A 10,437-nucleotide genomic window follows, 5' to 3' on the forward strand; every position below is an offset into this window, starting at 1 on the left:
GGAACATGGTCAGAGATGGATGGTGTATTTCCAATACACTGGTTATGTGGTCGTATGCATTTTATGACTAGCTCTTGAAAATGCTTTTGGTGATTGTATCTTAATGGGTGATCTCCTTTTATTTGTAGCTTTCTATGAAATGATTAAGCTAAATGTAAACACTTCAAAGAGGTCTACCAGACACAATGATGGATGTATAATCCATCTCTGAGTGAAGAGTGGCAGCAATCAGACCAACTGATTTGGTTGACGTTGGGGGTTTCTGTCTCCTTGGCTTCTGACCTTTGACCTCAGCCCTAGCCTTCTGAACAAATGTATATATATATTGTATTCATTTCATATTCTTTTTACATAACATATATAGTGTTTATTATATTTTTATAATAACCACAATAACTATAATCACTGCATTTCCATTATATTATTATTGGCATTGTTTTCGATAATAATAATTCTAACAATAATAATAGTGTAGCTAATATTTACGCCTGAGCCTGATGTGACAGAGGCTCTGTAGTAAGTCCTAGTGGCGGATGAAGGTTTGACGATGCCTCTCTCTTCTCTCTTCTCCCTTCCTCTTGTGTGCCAGTGTGTCTGAGGAGGAGGAGGAGGAGGAGGAGGAGGAGGAGGCGAAGAATGAGACAGACACTGTAGAGGGAATGGAGATCTCAACACGATCCAAAGGTAAGAGGACACCATGTACGTAGGACTGTTTTTAGAGTGCACAGTGGGGCTATTTTTGTACATGACGACATGGGGAAGACGCTGCTGCCGTGATGCCGGGCGACAGTGCGCTCCGGTTCTGGCTTTGTGGCAGCATGGACTATGTGTGTTGTGTCTTGTGTATGCTTGTGTGTGTGTGTGTGTGTGTGTGCCTGCAGCGAAAGAAAGATGGAGGATCTGGCTTTCACAGTGCTTGTTTTTTGCATTTCGCTTTGTTTATATATATATATATATATATATATATATATATATATATATATCTATACCCATTATAAATTGCCTCTGTTACCACGGTTACTGCTCACATACAACTCACACACACAGTCATCAGTCACACACGGCCACAGTGCTCAGGTATAGGTGTGCTGATGAGTCACACACACGTTATTCAACGTGAGTTACGATCACCGGCGCGTCCATCCATCCGTCTGGCCACCACGTTGATACAACCCTTTTTTTTTTTTTTTTTGCCCAATGTCAGCAGTTTCAGACGTGGGGTCCGGGGTGGAGCGCGTTGCCCAGAAACGCAAGGTGCCAAGCCCCTCCCAGTCGTCCAATGGCCATGGCTCGTCGGCAGAGACGGCGGCCCCGAGCCCCTCCAAGAAGAAGAGGAAGCCGGGGGCGCTGGGCGGGAACAAAGACCAGGTAGCGCTTCTGCCCAACCAACCTCTTTCAGTACTTTATATACACGATAGTGGTGTCAGGGAGGGTCTCGATGCTGAGCGGTAAATAGCAATGTATTGACTAATTAACACGCATAGTGGGATATGCATAGTGACAGGTAATGGTTTCTCCTATGAGTCGCACTTTTACGATGAATAAATAGAAGCACATTTATCTGTTGATGAAGTGCTGTCATCAACAGCGTTGCTTGGTGTGTACCAAAACAGAGATTAGGAATCTCACACACACAGATCTCACTAATACAGATATCAGCGTAAGACTCAGCAGTCGTGTTCACAGACACCCATGTCTGTGAATATCCCGGATTCGGACCGCGGTGCCCTCCCAAACTTAGCCTGGCTCCGCCCCGCCTCCGTACTTCCCCTCAATTTTCATTTCCCTTCAGTACTATGTCTGGGTTTGCGGTATTTTCGCAGGTTTTCTGCAGCCAATTTTTTGGGCTGTCCAATCAGCAAATAGGGAGTGGATGAGAATGTTGACGTTGAGGTTGTGCGTGACGCTAGTTTGAGTTGTAGTCAAACGTCAGCGAGTGGTTATGGCAGATCCAGAGCGGCACTGGGTGGCAGATCTTAATAGTTTCAAACTCCAACAGACACCCGCCTTCAAGTGGGTTAACGTTCGTCAATGGAGAAAGGCCAGACTCTCTCTGTGCAAATGAAATGAAGTACGAGATTCTGGTAGGACCAGAGCTATCCCAAACTCTCTTGTCTCTTGTCCCTCTCTTGTCCCTCCCCCCCCCCCCCCCCCCCATCCATCACTCCAGTCGGAGCTGCGGCACGGCCCCTTCTACTACGCCAAGCAGCCGGCGCTCAACACGGACCCCGTGGACACGGCGCCGCAGGACGGCCGGAACGACTTCTACTGCTGGCTGTGCCACCGCGAGGGCCAGGTGCTGTGCTGCGAGCTGTGCCCCCGGGTGTACCACGCCAAGTGCCTCAAACTGCCCGCCGAGCCCGAGGGAGACTGGTTCTGTCCCGAGTGTGAGGTACTACTCACCACTGGGGGAATAGATCAACCACTCAACCCCCGCTTATGAACGCCTATAGTCTCACCCCGCGGGAGTTCATGTGTTTGTCTGCAGGGGAGGTTAACTTGATGAGGCTGAAATGTATTTTGGGATATAGGTGGTGCTTTTAATGTGTGCATACAGCTTATGGATAGTTTCCCAAATGTATTGAAAACACTGTTGGTCTAGAGGGGCACTGATACACAGATAACATGTGTGATGATAGTCAAGCAATTACTAAATCGAAAACTGTTTATAAAGTGAAGAGTTTATAACTTTCTTCTTCTCTTTTTTCTCTTTCTTTTTTTTTGTGTGTGTTCCAGAAAATAACAGTCGCCGAGTGTATAGAGACTCAGAGCAAAGCCATGACGATGCTCACCATAGACCAGCTATCGTTCCTGCTAAAGTTTGCCCTGCAGAAGATGAAGCAGCCAGGTGTAAGTACCCTCCTCGGTCCCCCAGGGGAGACGGCAGCACGGCCGTGCCCGTGGCTCGGAGCCGCTCTCGACCGTTCTCTCAGGCTACGCGCGCTTCCTATTTAATTTCTGCTTTCCCGATTGTTCATCGAAGGTAACCGCATTAATGGTCTGTGGCTTGTCATTTGGACAAGTGATCCTAAGTACGCTTTCGCAAACAACAGCATCAAAGGGTGTCATGTGTTTTTTTTTGTTTTTTGGTTTTGCTTTTTCGAGACGAATCTCGGATGTCCCGTATTTCTTTTGTGCATGTTATATTGGAACATCGATTTGCATGTTGGCTATAATAAACCTTTGATAACACCACTTAACCAACCACCACCGTGGCCTCCCTGTAAACCCGTCGCCGTACGCTGCGATGCAACAGACAAGGTGTTGGTTGGTGGTGGTATACAGCTGCCCCTCTCACTCTCTTTCAGGACCACCCCCGCTTGTCATCTCACCCCCCCCATGCAGCTTCCACGCAGAGAAAGACTTTTAATTGGGTAATCCATCACACCACTAACAAGACCCCATCCTTACTCCTGCCTCTGCTTGTCTCTCTCTCTCTCTCTTTCTCTCTCTGTCTGTCAGTCTGTCTCTGTCTCTCTCACTCTCTCTCTCTCTCTTCTGCTCCAAGCGGCTTTTCCTAGAGCTGCATGGTGGTAGTATGTTTATGTGGTTAGCCGTTACTGGTTTAAGTTTAAGTTTAAGGCTGTTAGGCTGTCTCCTGTTGCGGTTAAACATCATAGTTGTTTTCACTTTCTACTGCCTGCTACAGACCGAACCCTTCCAGAAACCTGTCTCTCTGGAACAGCATCCAGATTATGCTGAGTATATTTTTCACGCGATGGATCTTTGCACACTAGAGAAGGTAAAACACGAATCTTATGCTTACAGCGGTTTTAAAAGTAACTATGTTTATTGACCCACAAATACATTTCCAATCAGGCCTTTTCTTCTTCTTTGTACTTAAGAACATAAAAAAGAAGATGTATGGATGTACAGAGGCCTTCTTGGCAGATGCCAAATGGATTTTACACAACTGCATAATATACAATGGAGGTAAGATAAATCTTTTTGCTTTTTTGGAATGATTTCATTATTCATTCTTTTTGATTAACACGATTATCTCCTTTCTCTAGGCAATCACAAACTCACAGCAACGGCTAAAGTAATAGTCAAAATCTGTGAACACGAAGTAAGCATTTATATCTATGTAATCTGGTGAATAATGGGAATGAGGATGGCATCGTAATACTTCAGTGAGTGAATCCTTTTATTATTGACTTGCAGATGAACGAGATTGAAGTTTGTCCTGAGTGCTATTTGTCAGCATGCCAAAAGAGGGACAATTGGTTCTGTGAGCCGTGTGTAAGTCACACTTTTTTTTTTTGTTTTCCTCAAAGTACTACCTGAGCTTCATTGTTATTCACACTCTCTCACTTTTTTTTCTGTGTCTGCAGAGTAACCCCCATCCTCTCGTCTGGGCTAAACTGAAAGGATTTCCGTTTTGGCCCGCCAAAGCTTTGCGAGACAAAGACGGACAGGTGGACGCCCGCTTTTTCGGACAACATGACAGGTACCGTCCTCATGCTTTGGTCTCCCTGAGCTTGAAAGGCGTGTATATATTTAAAACATTTGTTTTGGGCTGTTGAACAGGGAAGCCTTTTGCTTTGAAACCTTTTCCTCTAGGGCGTGGGTCCCATTGAACAATTGCTACCTCATGTCCAAAGAGATTCCCTTTTCTGTGAAAAAGACCAAGAGCATCTTCAACAGTGCCATGCAAGAGATGGAGGTCTACGTGGAGAACATGAGGAAGAAGATCGGCGTCTTCAACTACGCCCCCTTCAGGACGCCCTACACCCCCGACAACAACTTCCAGATGCTGCTGGATCCCTCCAACCCGTCGTCCACCTCGCTCAAACCCGAGAAGCAGGAGAAGATCAAGATGAACTTTGACATGACCGTGTCTCCCAAGGTGCCCCTGGTCCGGAGCCTCGCGTCCGCCCCGGGTATGGCCGGGGGCGCGGCGGCGGCGGCGGGCCGGAGGATCTCCATCAGCGACCTGCCCCGCTCCCCCATGAGCACCAACTCCTCCGCCCACACGTGTTCCGACGGCGAGCAGGAGTCGGCAGACAAGCCCCAGACCAAAGGCCCGAGTTACCCGTATGGCACCGGGGAGGAGTCCATGGACTGCACAGGTATCTCCCAATGTGTGTGTTGGAACTGGTTTCAGTGCTTGGGATTCAGCTGATGCCTCTTTTTACGTTATGATTTAGAATATTATGTATACATTTTTTATAGCGTCTTCGGCATACACGCGACCCACTCCCATAAGCTCTTCCTCAGACACCCCCAAACCTTTCCCTTCTCCAGCTCCGTGCCCGCCGGCGGTCGCAAAGCAGGAGAAGCCTCTCCCCACAGCAAGTATTCTAAACCTCAACCTAGGTGATTACCTGAGTTACACTTATTTACTCCTTACGCAAGGAAAATCACAACACAGACACATTGCTAATCTCTACGTTTGCTGGTTTTGATGCTAGTTTTTTTTGTTGTTGTTTGTGTTTTGGAAAGATCGCAGCAAAGCAGAGATGGACCTGAAGGAGTTGAGTGAGACGGTTCAGCAGAAGCAGGGAGCAGCCCCGGTTCTCACCTCACCGAAGAGACAGATTAAGAGCCGTTTTCAGCTCAATTTGGATAAAACCATTGAAAGTTGCAAAGCACAGCTGGGTGAGTGTAGCCCATGTTCGGTGGCACTGCAATGAAGAAAGCAATGCAGAGTATTATCTCAATCGAAATTGCGATCGAAGGACTCGCAACGCAAACCTTTGATTGGCTGCACTGGAAGCAGGTTTGATATTCGTCTCATTTTAACCGTTTGCTTTCCAAAAGGTATAGATGAGATCTCTGAAGATGTGTATAAGGGTGTGGAGCACAGCGACTCGGAGGAATCCGACAAATCCGACTCCAGCGACAGTGAAGAGGCCAGCGATGAGGAGCGGAAGCCAAAGGACGCTCCCGACGCTCCGGCCAGCGACCAGACCCCGAAGGAGCCTTCTGTGTCCACGGTCCCCGAGCCCTCCCCCCGCCGCAAAGACACGGAGAGCAGTCCTGAACACACAGCGGCGGGGTCAAAAACGGCCTCTGATTCGTCCAGTCCCCCAGCAGCAGCAGATGACACGACGAAAGACGGCCCGGCCACCGACGGTGATAAGAAGAGCCCAGACAGGACTAAAGGGGCCTCGGCGTCCCCTGTGCCTCGAGAGAAGCCCCAGTTGAAAGAGGCGGCGCAGCGGCCTGTCCCAGTAGAGGACTCGGACTCTGAGAGGGAGCTGGTCATCGACCTGGGAGAGGAGCAGGCCGGGAAAGAGAAAAAGAGAGCTAGAAAGGACAACATCTTGGCCACCAAGTCAACTCCTGCTAAGGTAGAAGGTAAGAGTTGCAATTTCAATTGACTTTTTATTTATAAAAGAAAACATTGAAAGTAGGGATGGGTCAGAATATTAGATTATTCGATTATTCGTTCCCGAGGGTCAAAGCCGATTTTTAACATTTGGACCGTTAACATTTTTTATTATTATTAATCATGTACAGAAAAACAATATACACAATACACAAGCATAAATATTAATATATATGCATACAACACAAACACTGATCACTGTTAAAGTTAGTTTTTTTTTCCGTTAAAGATATTAAGTGATTTCTTGCTGATCCATGGCTGCCTTTGTGAATGTCGGCACACATCGAATAATCGATTATTTGTTCATACCACCCACTAATTATTCGACCATGAAAAATTTTAGTTATTCACATCCCTAGTTGAAAGTGCAGAAGTAGCTGGTCTGGGGTGTGTCCTTCCCAAGCACACAAATTTCATGAACTAGCTGATATTTCTCCCCACGTAGGCAAAGTCCAACCGGTGCCGGTCGCCCTTTCCCAAAGCCCCGCTGGCCCCTCCACCTCCACCTCCACCACCTCCAGCGCCGCCCCGCAGCCTTCCCCGCTGGCCATCCCCGTGACCATGGTCCCCCTCCCCGCCACCTCCCCTGTGGTCATCAGCGCCGCCCCGCTATCCACCGCCACCCTGACGGCCGCCCCGCCCTCCGCCCCGGCCGCGCCCACGCCCACACCCACGCCCGCGCCAACGCCCACGCCCGCGCTGAAGAAGCAGCGGCCCCTGCTGCCCAGAGAGACGGCGCCGGTGGTGCAGAGGGCGGTGGTGTGGAACCCCACCGCCAAGTTCCAGACCTCCTCGCAGAAGTGGCACATGCAGAAGGTCCAGCGGAACCAGCAGCTGAACCAGCAGCCCGCCGCCGCTGCCGACTCCACGCAGCCGCAGGAGGGCTCGCCGGGGGCCGGCCTGGCCCCGACGCCGCCGGCCCCGAGCCAGGCCATGGCGGTGGCAGCGGCGGCCACCGCCCCGCCGCTGACCCCGTCGCAGCCGGCGCAGAGCACTCGTTACCAGACCCGGCAGGCGGTCAAAGGTACCCGCCGCACTTTGCAAATTACATCCGCGCAGCTCTGTCCCCTGGATGGATATGAATAATTGTTAATAATGATATTAGATTTCCTTTTTTTTTTTTTGCACTTTTCTTGAACCAAATGCTACCGGATGACCCACGGGTGACTAATGTAGACGTTTGAGAAACCCCTGGTGCTCACTCATTATTATAATTATTATAATTTTTCTTTCTAGCAGTTCAACAGAAAGATAGTCCATTAAGCAGTTCATCTTCGTCAGCCGTTACCCTAGTGACCAGCAGCACAGCGTCTGCGGCGATGGCGGCAGTGTCTAGCACAGCGTGCTCCTCCTCCTCGATGCCAGGCGATGTGCAGATCCCCATTGCCTCGGCAGACGTGGCAGCAGATATTGCCAAGTATACCAATAAAGTAAGTAAGGATCACCCATATAAATCACACAGGTTCTGTGAAGAAAGTAGCCTGTATTTATTCTGATTAGGGATTCTGCCTAGGTTTTGTTTCTCATGGTTATTAACCACAACGTAATAACTTGAACCACTCATAACTCATGAACCACATGCAAGCCACATTCGCGGTAATTGATAATGGATAATAAAGATAATAATTTAAAATGTTGTCTGTCGTCTGTTGTCATAACTCAAATCGCAACCTATTTATATTATGATCTGTCGTTCCAGATAATGGATGCAATCAAAGGAACAATGACTGAAATCTACAACGACCTTTCCAAAAGTACCTCAGGGAACACAGTAGCAGAGGTTGGTCGGTTTCATCAGCGCCCCATAGATTGAACAACACAACAACGTCCTCTGCAGTAACACGGCGTTTTTTTTCAAAACCGTTGCTGTTGTTTTGTTTTGTTCCGACAGATACGGCGGCTAAGAATCGAAATAGAGAAACTCCAGTGGTTACATCAGCAAGAGTTATCGGAAATGAAGCACAACCTGGGTAAGAGTTATTTCAATTTGTCCTTTGATCCGACCGTGTTGACACGAAGCCGCTCATCACATTGAGTCCTGTTACAACCCGGCTATCCCAACGCGGTGCAGAGCTGACCATGGCAGAGATGAGGCAGAGTCTGGAGCAGGAGAGGGAGCGGCTGGTGGCGGAGGTGAAGAAGCAGACGGAGGTGGAGAAGCAGCAGGCGGTGGACGAGACAAAGAAGAAGCAGTGGTGCGCCAACTGCAGGAAGGAGGCCATCTTCTACTGCTGCTGGAACACCAGCTACTGCGACTACCCCTGCCAGCAGGCGCACTGGCCCGAGCACATGAAGTCCTGCACGCAGTCAGGTAAACGGCCGGCCTGCGTGTGTGTTAGTGCCACTCCAGGCCATCAGCGCACCTGGTGGTCCAGAAGGGGCACTGACTGAACGCAGCTTACAATGTGTAATAATAGTCAACAATTAATTAATTGAACGGTGGCAGTGCAATCACCGTTTAATTTGTTATAATGTGCAGCACTAAAGGCGTTCTGCCAAACGGCTCAGATTAAATGGAGACCGATTGAGCATTTGATGAGAAAAAAAAAAATCTAAAAACCCCATGAGTATGATTTCAAGGTTTTTCCCCCATTAAGTTCTCTAGCGTCTTAACTGATATTTTCACCTCCATCAAACATAAAAGATCAGATGCTTTGTTTTTTTGTTGTTGGTTGTTTGTGTGTCTTTTGATGAAAATACACATTGCATGTGCTGGCCTACACATCATTAATAGTTAATCAGTATATAACTGATTGATCGAAATATATTCAATCATATGAATTGTATGATATTCATGTGGCATCAGACACGGGTCATTTAGGAGCAGGTAAGGGTTAGGCATCTAAATAATGACTACAGCTACAGCTGGGGACACGTGGCACACCCCAGACCTCTACACATGTTTCTCAAATGACATGCACGGCGTTTGTGTTAACATGTTTTTTTTCCCGCTTGTTTGCCCTGATTCCAGCCACTGCCCCCCAGCAGGAGGTAGAGACCGAGCCTCCAGCAGAGGGTTCAAACAAGGGTTCCGGTCCACCAAACAGCGTCCCCGTGGCCCTCAGAGAACCCGCGGCCCCCCCTCTGTCGGACAAAGACAGCGGCGTAGAGAAGAGCTCAGAGACTGTTAGTCATAACACATCTTTCCAAACTTGACTATGTACAGCTGTAAAAAAAAAAAAATAACAACAACAAAAAAAACGAAATGCTAAAATACAAACTCTGTCAGCTGTGGGATCAACCTTTTAGGATTGCTTGTTTGCCTCCTTTCGTTTTTTTCCTCTTTTTATGGACCGCTGTACAACACCCTGAGCTCAACGGACTCAACTCATTTCAATGTTACCAAATGCACATAAGGACTACATGTCCCGTGATCCGATTTATATATTTTTTTGCCACTTTTCTTTGCCAGTGCCAATAAAGTGGACAGCATAAGCAGACGTTATGTTTTGGGGAAGAATTTATCATGGTTATGAAAAAGAATATCTAAAATAAAACCATACTGGCCACATTATTGTTTTTGCTCGAAGGACTATCGAAAGGAATGTCTGTGGATTTCTGTAATATATATTTATTATGGTTATTGTAATATTGCCTCATGTATAGTAAAGAAAAAGTTTTTTTTAATGTGGGAAAGCCTGTGATTTTCAAAGATTGTTTTGTCATATTCTCAATGTCCTTGTTATTTCTTGTCTCAACTCAACATAACATCTTGTAGCAGTCTGTCATTATAGGATAAACCCCAAATTATATTGTAATTATAAAAGTACAAAGGTACAATATTTAAATTTAGAATTATATATCATCTCAGAACAATGCAGAACTGTAAATATTTTACCAATTGTTGCCTTTTTTATTTCATTATTTATTGTGATTTTTTTTCTTCTCAGATCAGTCAACTTGCTTCCCAGTGGAGGCACTTAAACGATTGTTGTATTATGCTGTACAGTAAATTTTACGTTGAGGAAAAAATAACCAAGACTCTGATGTTTCAATCACTAAATCACCAATAAAAGAAAAAGGAACAATTAAAACCACAACAAAAGTAAGGTTAATCATTAATCCAGGTCCAGCCAGGCACCAAAGAAGAATGCCACTCAACT

General features: G+C 47.0%; 1 protein-coding gene across 5 annotated transcripts; it reads left to right on the plus strand.

Annotated features, from left to right (window-relative positions):
• Nucleotides 1–584: 584 nt before the first annotated feature.
• On the plus strand, nucleotides 585–10,313 carry zmynd8 (zinc finger, MYND-type containing 8). Of its 5 annotated transcripts, none has more exons than XM_084464854.1 (20): nucleotides 585–684; nucleotides 1,208–1,368; nucleotides 2,171–2,392; nucleotides 2,737–2,850; nucleotides 3,309–3,374; nucleotides 3,650–3,742; nucleotides 3,846–3,933; nucleotides 4,014–4,069; nucleotides 4,165–4,242; nucleotides 4,335–4,450; nucleotides 4,564–5,072; nucleotides 5,176–5,319; nucleotides 5,446–5,601; nucleotides 5,764–6,303; nucleotides 6,780–7,358; nucleotides 7,571–7,764; nucleotides 8,034–8,114; nucleotides 8,226–8,304; nucleotides 8,406–8,645; nucleotides 9,306–10,313. In XM_084464854.1, the coding sequence occupies exons 1-20, from the start codon at nucleotides 660–662 to the stop codon at nucleotides 9,488–9,490; spliced, it is 3,726 nt and encodes a 1,241-aa protein (XP_084320980.1). In that variant the 5' UTR covers nucleotides 585–659; the 3' UTR covers nucleotides 9,491–10,313. The 5 variants fall into 5 exon arrangements, with proteins under 5 accessions (XP_084320980.1, XP_084320981.1, XP_084320982.1 ...); XM_084464855.1 differs by having other exon boundaries at nucleotides 7,574–7,764; XM_084464856.1 differs by having other exon boundaries at nucleotides 5,770–6,303.
• Nucleotides 10,314–10,437: the final 124 nt, after the last annotated feature.

Source organism: Micromesistius poutassou, assembly GCF_964030765.1.
Source record: "Micromesistius poutassou genome assembly, chromosome: 2".
Classification (NCBI taxonomy): Eukaryota; Metazoa; Chordata; class Actinopteri; order Gadiformes; family Gadidae; genus Micromesistius; species Micromesistius poutassou.